General features: G+C 41.9%; 1 protein-coding gene and 1 pseudogene across 1 annotated transcript in view; one reads left to right on the top strand and one right to left on the bottom strand.

The window, feature by feature from the left end:
* The first annotated feature begins 2532 nt into the window (after nucleotides 1-2532).
* The window catches only part of DNAJC3 (DnaJ heat shock protein family (Hsp40) member C3), a 91038-nt gene continuing 71990 nt past the window's right edge, over nucleotides 2533-21580 (top strand). The window contains exons 1-2 of the mRNA XM_025923518.2: nucleotides 2533-2756; nucleotides 21231-21341. Coding sequence (XP_025779303.1) covers nucleotides 2675-2756; nucleotides 21231-21341 — 193 coding nt within the window. The 5' untranslated portion in view covers nucleotides 2533-2674. The remainder of the gene's footprint in view (nucleotides 2757-21230; nucleotides 21342-21580) is intronic.
* Nucleotides 9580-10442, bottom strand: LOC112861691 (guanine nucleotide-binding protein G(I)/G(S)/G(O) subunit gamma-5 pseudogene; annotated as a pseudogene).

The raw sequence follows: 21580 nt of genomic DNA, 5'->3' as shown, positions 1-21580 counted from the left end.
CTTTTTTTTTTTGGATACAATTCCCTTATCAAATCTACAATTTGCATTTTTTTCTTCCATCTTGTGTATTGTCTTTTCATTTTCTTGGTGTCCTTTGAAGCACAAGAAATCTAAATTTTTATGAAATCCACTTTAATTATTCCTCTGTGCTTGTGTTTTTGGTGTTGTATCTAAGAACCCTTTACTTAACCCAAGAACATGGAGATTTACTACTATCTTCTTTTATGAGTTTTATAGATTTTATACTTTATGGTCTAAGTAGGGAAGGGGTCCAACTCCATTCTTCTGCACATGGATCATTTGTTGAAGTGACTACCTTTGCCCCATTGAATTGTCTTGGCATCTTTGTTGAAATCACCAGGCCACAAAAGGAAGTTCATCATACCATGTAGACAGCTTTATAATTGATACGTTATTTCCTTTATTGTCCATTTTGACATTATCTGTCCTTTAATTATTGTGTTTATAAGATTAAATGCAATTGTTTCTATGCTTGGAGTTAGATGTAAGGATATAATTTAGATATGAGATAGATATTAATATCTGTAAGTATATTAGATTTAAATATTTAGATATCTAGATATTCATATATATAAATCTATAGACATAAAATCTGGAAAAAATAAAGTCCTTATGATTTGTTATCATATTTTCACAAGAAACCTTTATAAAGACATTGACTATTAGAATTCACTTTAGAAAGTTTGTTTTGAAGAGTTTACCCATTGTATGTAAAACATTTTATCACTAATTTCATATAATCAAAAATCAGAAGGCATAGAACTGTACCAGTTTTTACATTTTTTTATTGAGCTATAATTGACATATAACATTGTATTAGTTGTAGGTGTACAATGATTTGATATGTGCACGTATTACAAAATAATTATAGGTTTAGTTACTATCCATCACTATAGTTACAATTTTTTTCTTGTGATGAGAACTTTTAACATCTGCTTTCTTAGCAACTTTCACATATACAATACGGTATTGTTACTTTTTCAAATTCAGTATTATTAACTATACTGTCCATGTTGTACATTATATTCACAGGACTTCTCTTGTAACTGGATGTTTGAAACTTTTGACCACCTTTGACAACCACCAATTTGTTCTCTTTATCCGAGTTTTTTAGATTCCACATACAAGATCATATAGTATTTATTTTTCTTTGACTTCTTTCACTTAGCATAATGCTCACAAGGTCCACCCATGTTGTTGCAAATGGCAGGATTTCCTTTTTTATGGCTAAAAAATACTCATGCAGGCATGCCACATTTTCTTTATCCATTAATTCATCTGTTAATGGTGCTTAGATTGTTTCCATGTCTTGGCTATTGTAAGTAGTGGTGCAATGAACACGGGGTGGCCACACAGCTGTTTAAAAAAATCAATATTAATTCATTACAACTGTCCAAAGATTCATCTATTTATTATCAATATTACATGGACGTTTTATTTATTTAATACTCAGTTGTATACTTATTGGTAAAGTAAGAAGTTTATGCTTGGCAATAAACACAGAACAGCATTACTGTTGTACTCCACCTAAAACATCACTGATGTACAGCTTGCGAGCTGGATTGTGTTGGGGACGCCAGAGAAAGTGGCTTTGAACAAAACGCTAAAGCGAGTACCTTGAATCTTATCTTGTTCAGCTTCCTATCTCTCTTGTTGAGTTTCCTTTGATGAGGACATGATGCAAGATCCTTTCTAACAGGTCTCCCCCCTCACCCCCCTTATGGTTGACGTTGGCTACACTCTCCAGACCCCCTTGCTCTCTTGGCAGCTGTGCCTCCCTGGTTGTTTCTTCACAGAATCTTCCAGAATTGTTCTCTTTTCTGGGCACGCTGGTCCGCTGGCCAGTGGTGGGGAGGGGGTTCCCGGGCTTCCAAACCATTCTCGCGGGCCTCGGGTCACTAACGTACTTCTGCCCGGCTGTCCCCGAAATGCTCCGGGCCCCACCAGCTCACCCTCCTCTACCGAGCCCGGGCCTCTGGCCGTTTCTCGATCATTCTTCAGAGGAGTCTGTACTCGTTCCCAGACTCTCGGCTGGAGGTAGCAGGCTCTGAGAATCCTGCAGTTCGCCGGTCCATTCCGAGACCTCCACTCCAGGCGCTCGGACTTCCTGGGACCTGGCTTGGCCTTCTCATTGCGGGCGCGGCGGCTTCACCTAGCTGGCCAAACAGCACACCGGAAAACCTCCTCCTCGCTAACCTCCGGCTCCAGGAGCGACCCTAAAAGGCTTCCGCGGCCTGCGCATGCGGACTCGGCGGCCGCCACACAGCCGCCCCGGCCGCCTCCCTCCCGCCGGCCGCGGCCGTTTGGAGCTCCCTGACAGCTCCACGACCAGCGGACGCAGCCTCGTCTTGTGCCTCCACGTTGTCCTATCAGAGACGGGGCGGGGCGGCGGCCCCCGCAGCCTATCAGCGCGAACCACGATCCCGGCGAGCCCAGTAGGCGCGGGGCCAGGAAGAAGGCGATTGGGCGGTGGCGGCGCTCGGGGCGTAGCGTCTCCCGGACCCCGCCCACCGCTGCCTTCCTCTGCTGGGCGCCAGCTGCGGCTTAGGCCTGAGCGAGAGCCGACGGCGGGCGGGCGCAGCTGCACCCTGAGCGCCGGCGGGGCTGGTGGGCCCCGCACCCTCTCTCCTCCTTACTGCCCGCGCCCTTGGACATGGTGGCCCCCGGCTCTGTGACCAGCCGGCTGGGCTCGGTGTTCCCCTTCCTGTTGGTCCTGGTGGACCTGCAGTACGAAGGTGAGTCCTTCCCTGCTCTGGCCGGGGAAGCGGGCGCCCGGGCCAAGCCCCCTGGCGCTTCCCCGCCTGCGTCCCGGCGCGAGTCTTCCGGCGGCCGGGGCCGCGGGGCGGGCATCGGGGACTCCGCGCGGACCGGCTGGGCCTGAGCCCGCCCCGGGGCGGGAGCCGGCGCTGGGTTCCGGGTTTGTCCGGGGACGGGGTGGTGGGACTGGCGGGCCGCCGGGCGGGGACGGCGGGTTTGGAGGGAAGAGCGGGACCGGAGGGGGTCGAGGGGGTCTAGGGGAGCGGGGCACCCGGCAGCGACTTCGGGAGTGTCCTGGGACGCGGAGTCTGGAGCAGCCGTCGGGCCCCGGCCTCGCTTGGGACCCTCGCTTGGCACCCTCGCTTGGCGCCTGGAGACACTTGGTCAGTGGTGCTGGGAGGAGGCAGTAAAGGTGGCCAAAGGGGAGGCTTCTTTCGTTTTGGAGTTCCGGGGGGAGGGAGCAGTGTGTCCGGCCGCGTGAAGCGGGGGGGGGGGGGGGGGGGGGGGACAGTGTTGACCGTAAAAAGTTGAGTAACCATCGCACTACTGTACTCTGCGGTGGATAGAAGTTGTTTGGTTGTTGCCGGTGCTGGAATTCAAGGTCCCGGAGGGCAAGGCACAAAGTTTGTGGTTTTACTATGCTCAGGATGGTGTCCTTCTACTTAGGGCTGGTTTTCCTTTTTCCGAGTTCTCTTGGGGGGGAAAAGGCCCCCTTAAAGGTGCAAACGCTTAAGTTTCGCTTGGGTCCTACAGATTGGAGTGTTGGTTACTCTAACAATAGCAAAAGTAGAGGGCTGTCCCATCCTAGAGGTCAGCGAGTGGAGTAAGAATTAAAGTTGAAGGTGCCAGTTGAACTAATGCTTCCAGCCTGGTGACTGTGACAAATAATTGGGCATAATGACCTATTACAGTCACTGATCTACTTTCATTCCTATGCAAAGGGCTAGTAGTCAAGGGGTCACACATTTCAGTATGAGACTTAATGTTAGATTTAGAGGAAGTGAGGAGCTGAAGTTGGGACTTGTTTATGGTAAAATCCCCTCAAAATTCTCAACTTCATTGATGTTGTTCTCCTGGTGAGCATATTCTTTTCTGAACCCCAAATGCGAACATATAGCGTGACAACACTGGGACAAAGAATTTGACATTCGTATTGCGCCAGTCTAGGAAGTTGAGATTTGAATGCCTGGACCACTTTTAATATGGGTCGTGTACCTATTCCAGTTCTCTTGCATTTTCTAATGCTAACCCTCCCCCGCCCCAGTGTCACATTTATGTCCAGTTACTACTGGTGGTTTATTTTGACCACTTAAGAGAAAGTTGCCTATGTTCCATTTAATGCCTTTTTTTTTTTTTTTTTTAATGAAAGTGCACACTTCTATGTGATTTTCTTTTCCTGCTAGCTTTTGGACTAGCTTTTTGGAATTGCTGTTCTGTATATCGTTCTGTAAGACTCTTTTTTTTTTTTAAAGTTTATTTATTTATTTATTTATTTATTTATTTTCAACGTTTTTATTTATTTTTGGGACAGAGAGAGACAGAGCATGAACGGGGGAGGGGCAGAGAGAGGGAGACACAGAATCGGAAACAGGCTCCAGGCTCCGAGCCATCAGCCCAGAGCCTGATGCGGGGCTCGAACTCACGGACCGCGAGATCGTGACCTGGCTGAAGTCGGACGCTTAACCGACTGCGCCACCCAGGCGCCCCTATTTATTTATTTTGAGAGAGAGAGAGGAGGGGCAGAGAGAGAGAGGGGGAGAGAGAGAATCCCTAGCAGGCTCCACACTGTCATTGCGGGCCTGACGTGGACTGAAACTCCTGAACTGTGAGATCTGAGTCACCCAGGTGCCCCTGGTTCTGTAGAACTCTTAATATTTCATTTCCCTCCTACAGTATTTTCCAGAAGGAAAACTTTGTAAGGCAGTTTTTCTGTATAAGAGGCATTGGTGACACTTCTCAGAGGAAAGCCAGAGTGCTGTTTTTCAGGAGCATTGTCTGTATGAGGGTAACAGGGACTTGGTACAGGTGGCAGGGAAGAAAGGGAAAAGACGTGAAATTTATTAAAGGTCTGTGTGCCAGGCACCTTTCTATGAGTGATCTCTTATGGAGGTATTTGATACTATTCCTCCTTTACAGATGCATTTAATTAAGTGTAGCTATAAGGTCACAGAGCTGTTAAATCTAAGAGCCATAAGTTAAGCTCAGTTTTTCGACTCTGAAGTTCATCTTGTGTGCAGGCTGGAGGCAGAAGTTAAGTGGCTGACAGTATCATGTGGGCCCAAACATTTGTAACTGGTGGCAGCTGGGAAAAATCAGCATTTTGTTTGTTTTTTTTTTGGCCACTGGCAGTAATGAACAGAAAGTTGATTTCCTGGCATGTTTAAAAGTGGTCCCCAGGGGCGCCTGGGTGGCGCAGTCGGTTAAGCGTCCGACTTCAGCCAGGTCAAGATCTCGCGGTTCGTGAGTTCGAGCCCTGCGTCAGGCTCTGGGCTGCCGGCTCAGAGCCTGGAGCCTGTTTCCGATTCTGTGTCTCCCTCTCTCTCTGCCCCTCCCCCGTTCATGCTCTGTCTCTCTCTGTCCCAAAAATAAATAAATGTTAAAAAAAAAAAAAAAAGTGGTCCCCAAACTTGAGTGTGCATCAGAAGCTGCCTGGAGGGCTTTTAAAAACTGAGTGCTGGGTTCCCCTACCAGTGTTTCTGATTCAGTAGGTCTGGGTGGGACCTGAAATTTTGCATTTCTAAAAAGAAATCACTGGTGAGAATCACTGGTCTAGCAAGACATATAGAGGAGTAGATTAGGTGTCTGCCATGTACCAGACACTAAATTTGGTGATGAGGATATAAAGATAAGAAAGAACCTCTTACCTGAATTGGCAAACTGTTAGCTCCTGTTTTCCAAAATAAGTTGTGTTTGGTTTCAGTAACCTCAGAGTCCTTCAGGGGGATTTAAGTCTGAGGTTTGGAGGGAGAGGAACTGAAGGAGAAGGGTGTGAGAAGAGTGAGTGTGAAGCAACGAGAGCTGCATGTGACAGAGAGGGTCACCAGTAATTGGCTTAGTTGGCCTAGTTTCTTCCGTACTTAAAAATACTCGTCTTTGGTTTTTTCTAGGCTTTTCTGTTAATTGTAATCCAAAGAAAGAAACTATGTAGCAGTCTTATGAATTGAAAGATTACATCTCTTAGCACCCCCTTTTAAAAAGGCCCTTGAAAGAAGGAAGTCTAAAGCACTAGGTTAGGAGTAGAATTTTTGGAGCAGAAAGAAAACTTTAGTAGTGTCTAGTATTCTCATGTTACAGATAACGTAGCTATTTTAATTCTTTGCTAATGGTTTGTTCTGTTTCAATGGGAGCACAGCCTGGGAACCAAACTTTCTTTTAACTCTTTTTCTTACTAACATGCTACTGGGACTCAATTTTTCTTTATTTCACTGAACTGACCTGACTAAACTGTTTATTTGGCCATAGGAAAAGAATAGTTGGAAAATTTTAAGTATAAGTGATATTGATAACTTCTATATTCGCCTAACCTACTGAAAGTATGTTTTGTCTTCTCTAGGATTTTCTGACATTATTTAAATTCGGAAAGAAAAAATAAAGCAGGGAAAATGAGTGACTTTAAGTAACATATATACATTAAGTATTTATTTATTTTTATTTTTTTTAATGTTTATTTTTGAGAGAGAGAGAGAGAGCGCGTGTGCAAGAGCGTGAGCAGGGGAGGGGCAGAAAGAGGCAGACACAGAATCCAAAGCAGGCCCCAGGCTGTCAGCACAGAGCCTGACGCTGGGCTCCAACTCATGAGCTTCGAGATCATGATCTGAGGTGAAGTTGGACGCTTAACTGACTGAGCCACCCAGGCGCCCCTATACCAAGTATTTTAGCAGGTGGTCAGATAGCTTCTAGAATTATTTTAATGCAATATGCTGTAGTTAGTAGTGTAAAAGTTCCAATTTACTTGACTAGTTATCGTTTGCTAAATAAGAGCCTGAAATGCAGTTTTGATTCTGTGGGACAGGTTGTTCTCTGATGGGATTCTTTGTAGTAATTATTAGGCTTTATTTTCTCATATGAAGTGAATTAATTGTGGTTAAGTTGAATTTCTATTGTCATGGTTTTCCTTTGATTAATGCCCAGCAGTTTATCTTTGTTCATATGGAAGTATCATGGGAACCCAGTCACCTGCTTTTTAGAACTAAGACATTTCAATTATAGATTTATTTTTCTTCCAAGATCTTTAGAAAGCTGTTTTTAAAAAATTTTGTTTATTTTTTGTTTTGTTTTGTAAATCTGATGAGTTTGTGTCATTTGGAGTTCTGGATATGGGAAAGACTCATTTAATCAGTCAGCAGAGGCTTACACTGTAGTGCTTTCTGATGAGATACACATAGTGTGGAACTCACAGTTTTTGTCATCGAGCTTACCGACCACTTGGGGGTATAAGACATGCTTTGTAAAGCATATATATTCTTTTCCCTTCTTTCTCAGTTTAGATTTAGTGGTCCACCTTGTAGTTGCTCTATTGAAAACAGCCTTTAATTTCCTTGCTTCTGTATTATTTTGTCTTACTCACTTGGCAAAATTTGACACCTCTTCAGTCCAACTTGGCAGGCTTGTTTGTTATACCTCAGAGTTGAACATGGCTGGAGAAAAATGGAGATAACCTTGCTGACTGGTTTCATTTTAAGCACATAATCTCAATTTCAAATGCATATGCAATACTGCCAACATTCCTACAATTGCCTTGTGTGTCTGTTCTTGAAAATCTGCATTTCAAACCTTTTCTTTCCTTAAATCTCCAATGTACCCCTCCTTTCCTCCCTTCCTTTACCTCATTCTCTTCGAACGTGTCGTTGTTTGAGAAAATGAAGGCCATCACAGGGTAGTTTCCTTTTCTTTCTTCCACTAAAGGCACTCACTAGCTTACGTGTATCTGTACCCAGTTTGCTACTTTTCTTATGTTAAAATGGATAAAGCATCTCTATTCCTGGCAAAATCCAATTCGTATACTTATGTCCTGGATTCCATTTTCTCTCATCTTCTGAAAGTATTGCTCCTATAGTTATCATTTTTCTCCTGCGTCATCACTTTGTTCCTCTCTGTGGGATCCTTGACATCAGCACTCCCAAGATGCTGTAGTGTTTCCATCCTAAACTGTTCTTTGATGTAGTGTGTCCCTTCAGCTACTGAACTGTATCTTTGCTTCTCTGGACAGCAGGACTTTGAAGAGTTGTTGATAGTCTCTATTTCCTCCTCTTCTGTTCTCTCTTCAACACATTACTCCGCTGATAACTGCAAAGCCTTACATATCAGACTCATTTACTTACACCTATTTCGTCCTAATCTTCCCCTCATCGTTAGGCTCCCACCACACAACTTCTTTTACTTCCAAATGCCAACCTCATTTCTGACTGAGAGTCTTGATTCTTGCTGTTCCCACGGTTTGGAAAGCTTTATATGAGGTCTTCAAATGAATGTTCGTATTTCAGAGAGGCCTGACATACTATGTTAAAAAGCATGCTCTCCTTCAGTTAATAGTCTCTGTTTACCTTTTTGAATTGTCTTCATAAAATTTCACATTGTCTGAATTACCTCGTTTACTTTTCTTGCCTGTTATCTCAAGAATATAAGCTTTGTGGAAAGAGCTCTTATCTCTGTACCTAAAACATGTTGAGATGAAGTAGACTAAATATTTTTTAAATTGGTGAGTGAAGTTGGCTGAGATTTTGTTTGTTTGTTTGTTTTTTGTTCTGTTTTGTTTTTGCAAGGACTCTTCATACTTATTTTCTACATTCCTTGAGCAGGGGATCACATCACATTTATACCTTCACAGTTAATTGAAGCAAAGACAGACAATGTCCACTGAAATTGAGCAAACCTGGTTACAATAGATTTTATTTTTCAAGTTCATCTAAGGAAGATTTCGGTGCAGACATTTAGTTCAGATGTATTACACAACTACTCAGCCTTTTTTCCTTTCATTTTGGCTGATCCACTTTTTAGGTCATAATGACTTTAGGGTTTCCAGCTCAGTGTATTTTTATTGAAACTCTTTTGTCATTGGTCCTTAGTTGACTATGGAATTGCTAAGATAATGCACTTCTTGCTCTTTCTGTGGCCAGTTTCCACTTTTTCTGTGTTTCTGCCATGAGACTTCTTTCAGACTCTGCCCCCCTCTTGCTTGCATCTTGGATTCAGATCAGATCTTTTATAGACAGTATTTTGTCCTTTTTTTTTTTTTTTTTTGGCCTCATGTGCCTTTGTAGAATGACCTTTGGGTTTTCCTCATCCCTAACATTTTTTTTCTTCCCTTTTAAAGATTTTATTTTTAAGTAATCTCTACACTCAATATGGGGCTTGAACCTGCAACTCCAAGATCAAGAGTTCCATGATGTACTTACTGAGCCAGCCAGAGGTCCCTCTCATCTCTCACATTCTAAGTGCTCCAACCTGAATAGCTACCCTGGGCTTGCTTCTGGCCCTGTCACCTGGCCTTAGCTTGAACCTTAGTATCTTTGACCCTAGTTGTTGCCTTTTTTGTTCTTGTTCTTCAGTCTTGATTGTGATTCTCACCACATCATATTCTTTTTTTTTTAATTTTTTTTAAACGTTTATTTATTTTTGAGACAAGAGACAGAGCATGAACGGGGGAGGGGCAGAGAGAGAGGGAGACACAGAATCCGAAGCAGGCTCCAGGCTCTGAGCCATCAGCCCAGAGCCCGACGCGGGGCTCGAACCCACGGACCGTGAGATTGTGACGTGAGCTGAAGTCGGACGCTTAACCGTCTGAACCACCCAGGTGCCCCACCACATCATATTCTTAACCCCTCAACTTTACATTTCTTAAAATTCTTTAATTTTGCTCTTCAAAATGTGATGGATTTCAGTACTAACTTCATTGAAGGACTTAACTACTCTACCTTTTTTCTTATGCTTCCTGTATATTTTGCTGACCTATGGTTATGCTCATCTAAGGAGGAACCTATTGTTTCATGCTGATTAGGCAATGGCATGATGTTTGGTTGCCTAATCAGAAAACAGGAGATAGCTTGTTACCACTGCCACTGTATGTGGCAAAGGAATAAAAAGTATCCATGGCTGAAAACAGGGTTGAGATACTACAAAAACAGCCATGATTTATAAATAATTTTTTCTTTTTATATATTAGTGTCTTTATGAATCTTTGGTAGCATCAGTTTGATTTGGTAATTGTTATCACATATTATATATTACACTAAGTATTTTGTTGTATGCTGCTGCCAGTGTATGTAAAATATACATATTCTTGTGAAATAGAAATTTATGAAAATGCAGAGAGATTGTTAAGGATTGACAAAAGTAGAATTTTAGTATGGCATATGTTTAGGGATAAGATTTTCTACAGGCTTCAAATGTAGTGCTCCTTTGAATATTCACTGGTTCATGAAAAGTGGGTTAGAAAACCATCCACAGATTCATTTTTCTACCAAAAGGAACAGACCTTCTGGGGTCTGAAGGGATTCCTACTTGAAGTTACTCTAGTCAGCAGGGGATTGTGTTGAACCTTGTACAGACAGAATTGTTTCAAATCTGCAGCCGCTTGAGAAAACTTCACAAGCTTGCACTCCTGCTTCCAAGGGAGCTGTTGAACCCCTTGCTTCATAGCCACAACCAGTGGAGGAACCAGACATTGGATTTTATTATTATGATGAGTTGTGATACATTTAAGAAGGAAGATAGTTACATCAGTCAGTGAGTATTGAGTGTCCACTGTGGGCAAGGTACTGGATGAGGTGATATAAAGAAGAAAAGATGGTTTCTTTTCTCAAACTTGCTTTTTACCTGGGTTGGGTTCTCAGGGGTTGTGAGAAGCCAGCAAACGGTGAAGGTCAGTAATTGAGACAGTGGTATTGCAACTTAAACTCATGTACTTTTGAGTGTGGAGATGTCATACGAGCACAGAAGGGGCTTTCTCCCACCCACCCTCTCACTGCAGTAGTTAGGGGAGGTCTCACAAAGGAGCCAGCATGTGAGGACGGAATCCTGTTGGGGTAGAAATATCCCAGGGGGCAAGTGGGAAAGTCCTTTTCATGGAACAGCAAGTGCAAAGGGATGTGGCATGAGAACACAGTCTCTTCAGGGAAGTACAACCAGTTCATGCTGATACAGGAGTGTAAAGTAAGAGGTGGAGGAGTGGTCATGATGAGACTGGACACACATCATGGGATCTGATCACGAAGGGTCTTGTTTGCCTTCAGAGCTGAAGGGGTTTATTTTTATTTTTGTTTTTTAAAAGTTCTTTTCTCTTTTCTTTTCTTTTCTTTTCTTTTCTTTTCTTTTCTTTTCTTTTCTTTTCTTTTCTTTTTTTAATTAAGTAAGCTTCATGCCCAGTGTGGAGCTCAACATGGGGCTTGAACTCATGACCCTGGGATCAAGAGTCAGCTGCTTAACTGACTGAGCCACCCAGACACCCCAGTTCTGAAAGGGTGTAGATTGAACTTAGCCAGCGATGTGAAAATACCACATCCTTTTTATTAGGAGTGCGTTTTTGAGGGATCACTTTGGCAGCAGCATGGGGGGCTGGATTTGGAAGAAGGTGAGAGAAGATCCCAGTTAGAAGGCACACCACCTCTTGCAGGGAGAAAGGCGCCTATGCAACAACCTTTATGCTGTGGCAGGGTCTGTTAGGGAGACGTGACCAAGGTGCACTGAAGGCATAATCATTCTTTCTGGATGATTGGAGAGGGCCACAGAAAATTCTTGTAGAGGAGGTGGTATTTACTTATCACATTAAATAGAAATTATATTGGACAAAATTGTAATGTAATAAAGATCTGAGTTGCATTTAGAAGGGACAGAGAAATGCTGGATACCTCTTGTAATCCTAGAAGGTGAGAGAAATTTAGTTTGAAGAGTAACTTAACTTTTGGGGTGAGAGTAAGGCATAACTTTTTTGGAGGGTATATGCCAAATTAAATTTATCTGAGGGAACAGTACAAATGAAATAACTTAAGTGGAAGTGTTGGTATAGTTTACAGAAAAGTTAAAGGTAACCTCAGCGTGCATGCTTATCTTTGGTGACCAGGGAAGTCAACCTCATGACTATGTGAAGCCAGCCTAAGGCTTAGCTGTCATTGTTACTTGTCTCCCAGGATGTGCTTATCAAAGAGATACTCTGCCATACCAATTCTGGGGCCCCCATTTTTTGATGGATTTCACCTGCTCATTCAGGTAATAAATGTCAGTGAAGTCACATAAGTAGCGGTTATTTTTGTCAGTGACCAGTTTGTGCAGTATTGTGCATTCAGTAGTGACAGATTTATGCGTTTTTCCAAGGTAACACTTCCACACTCTATTGCCTTCAGCCAGCTCTCTCACTTACCATGGTTTAGTTTCTTGATATCCTGAAAGATTTGAGATTTGGTCACCTGGTTGGTTCTGCAGCTTCCTCAGTATCTTAGCATGTTTCCTCTCTTGAGATTGGAGAGGAAAATATCTGACAAAGTTCTTCAAAGCCACACCATTGAGGTCAAAGTAGTAAGGCATGGAGGCAGAAGTAGGTAGAAGTAGGAGTCAGAGAGCTCCAGGTTGATCTGGCAGTTGATGGTGGTCCCTGGTTCCTGGTTGTAGTTCTGGCACACCTGCGAGGGTAGCCAAGGAGGGTTCTTCTAAGGGCACTGTGGGGAGGTGGTGGAGAGTCAGTTGGGTGTTGAGCTCTGGTTCCTTCCAACCACTGTGAAAGCAGGAAACCACAATGACTCAGTGAGGAATGTCTGACCCAAAATGACTTGATGGAATAGTTCAAAGAACTTGGCAGATGCATTCCTTGCTTCTCACTAGACCTAAGTTCAAATCAGCCTTGGAGGTTGGAAACCATTGTGCTAAAATGTCATATTAAATGATGGGTCGAGTGAATGAAGCATACAGGGCTTAGTAACTGCGGGACACCTAGCCTAGATTAGATAGGGAAAAGGATCATGGCCTATGCTGAAAAGAAAGTTGGGCTTTGGAATCGAATCTTGTTTTGACAGATACTGTGAGTCTTCTAGCAGCATGGGTAACTTCTTTAAACCTCGGTTTTCTGAGCTGTAAGAGTATGAAACATGTTTATTTTCTAGGGTTGTTGTGAAAATTAAGTGAAATTATGACACTGAAAGTATCCAGCCCATAGTAGGTTCTTAATTCCTTTTGTGTTACATCTTTCCTGTTAAACATTTTCATAGTTGGATAAGGAAAACATTTTCACTAATAGTTTATCTCATGCCCAAATTTCTTCCCTCCTCGGGCAGTCTGGAATCTTGTATTGAGTACATTGATCTGATCCTCCCTTTGAGAAAATGTATCAGGAAAATGTTTTAAATGAAACCTTCATACTATTTTGAAGACTACCCCCTTCATACCCCCTGCATTTTGAGAATACACAGAATCCCATCGACATGCCCCTGTAATTACTTGAGCCTCCTGTAATGGGCTGGATCGTTCCAGAGTTCACACACAGCGCTTTCACCATTCTTATTTGATTCTTAGTCATTCTCTACTTTAATTTACCATGGCTTCTGTACACACATTTCTCCCTTCATGAGCGATGCACAAATTTTTGTATTTTACACTAGGCACTATAAATGTTTATGGATGGATAGCTTATATTAGAAATTATCTTTTAAAAAATGAAAATGAGCTATCTTTAACTGTTTTAATATTCCACCCCTAATCCCTTAAAGAGATTTAATATAAAATTTTATTGTGGAAAATTGCACACATTTACAAAAGTGGGGAATGGTATATGAACCCCTAGGTACCCATCTCCTAGCTTTAACAGTTACCAACTCATGATTGATCTTATTGCATCTATACCCATGGATTATTTTTAAACCTATCATACATGCTCTCATTTCATTCGTAAATATTTTAGAATCTGTAAAAGATAAGGATTGTTTTAAATTTTAGGATCTATATCACCTATATTCTCTGCAGTATCTGATTATAATGCTGTCCCTTTGAACTACACTTAAACAAGTGAGGTAGGGTGTTGTTGTTGTTGTTGTTGTTTTTGGGGGTGGGAGGAATGAAACCATTTTATTGAAGTGCTTGGGGGAAAGGTCCAGGGGTAGGAAGACAATGAGATCTAACATCCTCTGTCCTGTTGGAATCTCCCCAGCTGCACAGTCCTCTGAGAAAGGAGGCAGGGTTATTTTGCTTTTCTTTCCTGACTTAATTGGCTGCTTCGTTGTAAAATATTATATGTATATAGTGTTTGCAAATATTCTTTACAAGAGTTTTCAGTTGCAAGTGATTATTCAATCAGGAACATCTTTCTCAGTTTATTAAGTTTGTACTGTATTTGTACATGAGTACATTTTTACTGGAAAAGGTTAATCTAGGAATATATGTTATATATATATTTTAAGCATAAATGAAATCAGAGTGTATATACTATAATGCAGCTTGCTACCCACCACACTTCTTCACATTCTTGTCTGCCTCTAATCTCTTTTCCACACTGCAGCCAGCAGGGGTCTTTTTAAAATGTAAATCAGGTAGTGAGTTCCTTAGTAAGACCCTTCTAATGATGTGTCTTTGTACTTAGAATAAAATGTAAGTTTCATACCTTGGCCTGAAAGGCCCATTGTGATCTGTCTTGCCTGCATCCTCTATCCTTTTTTTTTTTTTTTAAATATCCTTAAAAAAAGGATATTTATTTATTTATAAAAAAAAATATTTATTTTGAGAGAGAGAGAGAGCACACATGTGCTTGCGCATGAGCAGGAGAGGGTCAGAGAGAGAGGGAGAGAGAAAATCCCAAACAGGCTCCATCCTGCCAGCGCAGAGCCCTACATGGGGCTCTATCTCAGGAACCGTGAGATCATAACCTGAGCTGAATGGGCTCTATCTCAGGAACAATGAGATCATGACCTGAGCTGAAACCAAGAGTCCGAAGTTTGACTGAGCCACTCAGGCACCTGTCCTCTATCCTTCCTAACATGCTGGAGCCTCCTTTTGATTCCTTGAAGGTGAGCTTGGTCCTATCTAAGCCCTTTGCACTTGTTTTGTACTCCTTGTCTGGACATATTTTGGCATTCTGGAGGCACTTGTCATTCAGGATCCTCCCTATCCCCATACCCCTTTGTGTTTTAACTCAAACATTATCTTCTTAGGGAAGACTTATTTGACCCCTTTGTATTAAGTACTCCTCCTTTCCTCTGGCAGTTTGTTATGGCACTTAGAAATGATTTTATCTGTCTTTTTCTCCACTGCTACAGCAATAAGTGAATAAATAGTTGGTCTGTTCTGTGTGTTATGAATGCTGCATCCTTTTGAATTTGTAAGAATGGCCATTATATTCATTTTTAGAATTTTTTTATTATTTGTCCCACTAATTATTTCCCCTAAATTCTCTTACTTGGTATTAGTTTCTTAAAGATTGATTTTATGATTATCTTTGTAAATTTCAGAATTGCTCATTGCCAGTGTGAGAGCAGTTTGTGGGAGAAGGCCAATTGTCTGGAGGCTGGGAAATCCAAGGGTCCCTTCCTTTTCCTTGTATTGGAGTTTGGAGCACAAAGGACTGCATCTACCTCCATGGCACACATTCCCCGGAATGGTGTTTGTATGTGATTTTGCCCAGTAACCCTATTCTGTCCTTTCTACATTTTTCCCCTAAGATTTCTGTTTCTCTGATGGCCTTCTTCTTTAAATAAAAATTCCCCCCTCACCCCCAGCAAGGTTATGCATTTATTCTTTAAATAGCTTCTGTAAATTTGAGTATGTTGGGAGGTAGGCTCATGTGCTAGTCCCTGTGGTCCACTTACTTCAAAACATTTTTGATGTAAGAGATTTTTTTTTTTAATGTTTTATTTTATATTTGAGAGAGAGAGAAAGAAAGAGCGCATGAGCAGGGGAGGGGCAGAGAGACAGAGACAGAATCTGAAGCAGGTTCCAGGCTCTGAGCTGTCAGCAGAGAGCCCAATGCGGGGCTTGAACTCATGAACCATGAGATCATGACCTGAGCCAAAGTCGGATGCTTAACCGACTGAGCCATCCAGGGGCCCCAGTGTAAGAGATTTTTATAAGCCAGTTTTCTCTTTATTGAAAGGATTTAAATTTTTTAAAAACTTGATTTGGGAAAATCTTAAAAATATACCAAAGTAGAGGGAATAGTATTGTGAGCCAGCTTCAGAATTTATCAACATATGGCCAATCTTATTTCACTTATACTTTCATTTTCCTTTCAAGATTATTTTGAAGTCAGTGCTGTTCTTCATATTATATATTCTGTAAATACTTCAATATGTGGCAGAGATGCCAGTGTAATGTTCAAAAACAGCCTTTCTCCAGAGTCACTGATGGGAACCCTGCCCGCTAGGGCATTCTCATAAATGACTAAAGCCTGAGGGATTCTCCTCATTGCCTCTTTGAGGAAGACCACCCTGTTCATCTCTGTTATGGCCACAGTTTAACACATAGTGTATATTCAGTAACATTTGTTTAATGAAATACCTTGGTTTCTGTAGTCTTCATTATGAAAAAGCAGATTATTTTTGGATATGGTATGGAATTAGGTAGAACTACAGGTGACCCTCACTGTCAGAACGTAACTGGTTTCTGAATTGTTACTACATAGTGAATTTACAGAGCAAGAGCCTATATTCTCATTTTTAAAGGGAAAAATAGGGGTGCCTGGTGATGAGGTTTTGGGATGATAGTGGGGTTTGTGGGGTCTGGAGCCGACAGCCAAGAAAGAATTTTTGAAGACATCTTTGGTGCAAAAGTGATTTTATTAAAGCACGGGGATAAGACCCATGGGCAGGAAGAGCTGCTCTGGGACCCTGTGGAGAGACTGCTTATAGAGTTGGGATTTGGTGGGAGGTAATGTCAAGAGGAAGTTTCCAAAGAGATTTTCATCTGCTAAAGAAGACTCACAGGATAACTGGAGGCCTAGCTATTGTCAGGCTAAGGTGGTTTTTCCTCTAGCAAAGCATTAGCATTAAGACGGTAGGGAGTTCCTGGAGAAACTCTAGCCTCAGGTAGTTGTTAATGGGTTGCAGGTTATAAGGAAATTTAATTTTATCTGCTGTTTCCTTCTGCCTTTGTTTCCCACATCACCTGGGGGGCTCAGTCAGTTAGGCATCCAACTCTTGATTTTGCCTCGGGTCACGATCTCATGGTTCATGGGATCTTACAGTGCTTGAAGCCTGGAGCCTGCTTGGAATGCTCCCTCCCTCTCTCTCTGCCCTTCCCCCTACTCATTCTCTCTCTCTCTCTCTCTTTCTCAAAATAAAGAAATAAACATTAAAAAAAATAAAGGGAAAAATAATGCTTTCCCAGCCCATTGAAAACTCCCAACTAATTTCTCTACATGTTACTCACACACTCTTAAATAGGGTAGACGTCTTCACATTGTTGCCCCAAACAGGGTTCACAGGATCCTAAGTTTTTGAGGCCATCAAGTTAAGGTTTTCTCCTTCCCTCCCTCCCTTCCTTGTCTTCCTTGTGTGGAGGGGTCCATCAGGCAGCCAAGGTAATAAGACACTGCACAGAAACTAGGAACGCTGGAAGCTGAAAAAGCTACTTTGTTTAGTAGGGAAAATAGCAAGATAGAGTGCATTTCTTTCAGCTCTTTGCTATGTTAGATGAAATAAAGAATTCAATTGCTTTTGATGGCTAAAGTGGCAGGCTCACATAGTTGCCCACATTGTTGTGGATATCCTGGACCCTGCACTCCTGGTCTTTCTTCACCCGCCCTCCACATCCAGCCAGTCACCGCAAGTCATGTGTAGTTGTCTTTCTCTCTTCTATTCCTCTGAGCAATCTACTCTTCTTTTTTTTCATGGCTTCTCCTCCACACTCCTACTCCACACTCTCGATCGCCTCGCTGTCAAGTTACCTGGGTTGTTGTAACAGGATACCTTATAATTTCCCTCTTCCATGCTGGCTATTTATGAGACTCACCTAGCACTTAAAGTGACCCACTCCAGAATAATTAAATCATGATGGAGAGGAGAGAGAGCTGAAATGCAGGACTTTAATTTCTCTGAAAGCCTCATTAATTCTCTTCTGTCTGGGCATTTAAAGGTGATGTTCTTTGTGTTTGGAGTGTTGGGTTTTTTTTCCCTCTTAAGGCTTTTTCATGCAGGCAGTATTGTCCCCATTTTTCCTTTGGGTTTTGGGTGATACTTCAGTAAAACCCCCCTCAGTGCCGTCCAGTAGAACTTTCTATGATGATGGGAAGTGTTCAATATTATGTGCACTGTTTCCTGGACTAGCCGGTAGCTTTCCAGCACTTAAACTGTGACTAATGACTGAGAAATTGAAATTGTTTTCATTTTTTAAAAAATTTATTTTTGAGAGAAAGAGCAGGAGAGAGGAGGAGAGGGAGGGAGGGAGGGAGAGAGAGAGAGAGAGAGAGAGAGAGAGAGAGAAATGAATGAATCTTAAGAATCTTAAGCAGCCTCCATGCTCAGCACAGAGCCTGACACAGGACTCCGTCCCATGACCCTGGGATCATGACCTTAGTTGAAATTAAGAGTTGGACAATCAACCCACCAAGCCACCCAGGCACCCCAAATTTTAAATTTTATTTAACTATAGGTGTTAGGTGCCCTAACTTGTGTCCTTACAGCACCTTGCGTGTATTCCCCCACTACAACACTATAGTGTATATTTTCCGAAAATTGTATTATTAAAACATTTCATAAAGTTGAAAGAATTTTGTAATGTATGCTCCTATATCCATCATCTCGATTCTGCCATTAATATAATTATCATACTTGGTTTTAACACATATCTGGGCATTTCTCTACCCATTAATTCTTTTCAAAAAAATATATTTCAAGGGGCACCTGGGTAGCTCAGTTGGTTAATCGTCTGACTCTTGATTTTGGCTCAGGTCATGATCTCATGGTTTGTGAGATCGAGCCCTGTATGGGGCTCTGCGCTGACAGTGTGGAGCTTGCTTGGGATTATCTCTCCCTCTCTTTCTGTCTCTTCCCCCACTCAAAATAAATACACAAACATAAATATATATATTTCATAATATCCGTGCAGATTTCCCTAAACACTTTAACATGCACATCATCAACAGCTTTTTTGGGGGTAAAATTTATGTATAATAAAATGTCCATATTTTAAGTGTCTATTTGCTGAGTTTTGATAACTGCACCTCCCTGTGTACCCAAACCTCTATCAAGATTACAACATTATCACCCCAGAAGGTTCTCATCTGCGCTTTCCCAGTCTGTCCTTTCTCCCACCTTCCCAAGTGATGATTGTTCTGAATTTTTTTCGGGCAGTGTCTATTTTAGCATCATTCTAAGTATCTGAATAGTGGAACCTCATGCTCACCATAAATGAGAAATGCTTTGGCTTCTTAGTTTCCATATGCACCCTTCTACACACGTTACATTCAATTTTGTGTTTGATTTTCAGCTCAATCAGCTGTGTGGCTACAAAAATAAGAAATTGTTTTAGGGCTGACATGGAAGCTCGCAGAAAGAGACTTGAGCTGAGGGCTCGGGCTGAGCTGCTTCTTCCTTTGTCTCTGAAAGTGCTCTAATGCACTCAGAAGAATCCCCCCGAACCACAGTCCTTACCTTCATCACTACTATTATTGGTGTCAAGTGCAACAACAGTCTCGGTTTTCTAGTTAGCATGGGATTACTGTCAACCACAAATGGTATCTTGATTAATTATGATTCTAATACCTGCTATGGATTACTGACATCTTATTTCTCATTGACAATGAGCTCATCACTACATTCAAGCTCAAGGATATGACCAAACTTGTCCTTAAATCCTGTCTTTGTGGGTCTGCTAGGACCATTCCCCAGTGCCAACTGTATATAAGTCTGGATCCATTCAGGAGACAGAGACCACAGAGTAATTTAAAAGAGGGAAGTTTAATATAAAGAATTGTTACGCTATGATAGGAGAATAACTATAAAGATGTAAAGGGAGCTCTAAAGGATACTCTGGGGCTAACAGATGGTCCCCAAAGAAGGGCCAACTTAGAGGGGTGAACTACTAAAGTCTTGGGTTTAAGATCTTGTTAGAGAAGGTAGAGGTACAACCTTAAGTTGCTGGTAGAAAAGTTTGCAGAGTTGCTGAGATTAGAGCTGGTCCACTGTAGCTGGGCAAGCAGGAAATAACCCTCTTAAGTGTAGTTGAACCCGGGTTGGTTGGCCTGTATGTGTGTGTGTGTGGGGGGGGGGGAGTCAGGGTGCTGTGTGTGGGCATAAAACCTGGACTTCATGGTGTCCTCATTGGGAGGTAGTGCCTGGTCAAGGCTACCAGGTTGCTGAGGGACTGGACCCAGGGGCATATGGCTAGGACTGGGAGCCACTGGGTATCCTCCCCATAGGTACCGTGCAGTAGGAACCAGAACAAAATAAAGATAGCAACAAGACCCTGAAGGTGTCTTTCCTGCAGTGCCCCTTCAGTACCTTTTACTTGACAGAGTGTAATATTGTACTCAGTATAAAGAAGAAATGCTTAAAAACTCCAGTCCATTTTTAAAGCCAGGTACTGAAAGATGAATTCAGAGGAGAGAGGTAGCACATTGATAACTGGCCTAGTCAGTCAGAGGAGGTTATTTTACTCACAGTTCCTCATGAGCTCCCCATTTTACCCAGAGTGAAACCAAAGCTGTACATGGCCCTCTGCTTCTTGACCTCATCTTCTAGTACTGTTTTCCTTGTTGGCTCTGGGGTAGCCATCCTGGTCTCCCTGCTGTTTCTGAAACATAAGCTGGCATTCTCCTGACTTAGGGCCCTTGCACTAACTGGTTCCTCTTAGAAAGTTCTTTTTCTACATATCTGCCTGGTGAGTTCCTTCCTTTCCTTTGTCTTTGCTCAGATGTCAGCTTCTCCATGAGGCCCGCCCTTGACCATGTTCTTTAATACTGGAAGCACCAGCACTTCTGGTGCCCTCATGTGGCTTGACTTTTTCCGTGGTACTTTTCACCTAACATACTGTGTAGTGTATGTATTTCTCGTGTCTGCCTTCTCCCTTCATAATGTCAGGTGCCGTGAGTGGCAGAGGTGTGTGTGTGTGTGTGTGTGTGTTTTGCTCACTTATCCCAAATACCTAGAATAGTGCCTAGTGCATTGTAGATGCTTAATTAGTACTTGAATATTAGAGTGGACTTGGTGATAATACCCATTAAAATGAGATTCTAGTTTAACAAAGGAATTCTGACTTTGTTGTTCAATGTATTTTTACTACTGGGTTATGCAGTTTCCCTTATATTTTGGAGACAGTTACATTCTTTTGATATGACCAGGGTATATTTTTGGGTGGCTTATATGCTTTAAATGAAGCACTGTGTTTTATTAAGTTACCTTTTCTATAGCTAAAGCTATGTCTTTGGCTTCTGTGACTCTTATCTGGGCAAATGCTTGAGGGAGATAACTGTATTTTTAACATTTTATTCAGAATTGAATCTTGGTCATGGAGAGTTAACTGATTTTTGTTGTTGTTTTTAGGTGCTGAATGTGGAGTAAATGCAGATGTTGAGAAACATCTTGAATTGGGCAAGAAATTACTTGCAGCTGGACAACTAGCTGATGCTTTATCTCAGTTTCATGCTGCAGTAGGTTTGTATCTTGGAACCAAAACCCTCAGTGGCCATCCTAGTTATTTCTAGTTAATAGCATTTGGATAACATTTAAAATAAACATTATTTAATGTTGAAAGAAAACATTTAAAAATATTTGCAGGATTTTGAGTGAAATAGATTAATAAAATAAATACACAACACTTAAATGCATATGTATCTAACACAAGAGAATTTTCCAGATAACTACATTTTCTACTGTAAGTATCAAGAATAAGT

The sequence above is a fragment of the Puma concolor genome, chromosome A1 (genome assembly GCF_028749965.1).
Source record: "Puma concolor isolate L17-30 chromosome A1, mPumCon1.1.hap2, whole genome shotgun sequence".
NCBI lineage: Eukaryota > Metazoa > Chordata > Mammalia > Carnivora > Felidae > Puma > Puma concolor.
This window is presented reverse-complemented; position numbering and strand designations above follow the sequence as displayed.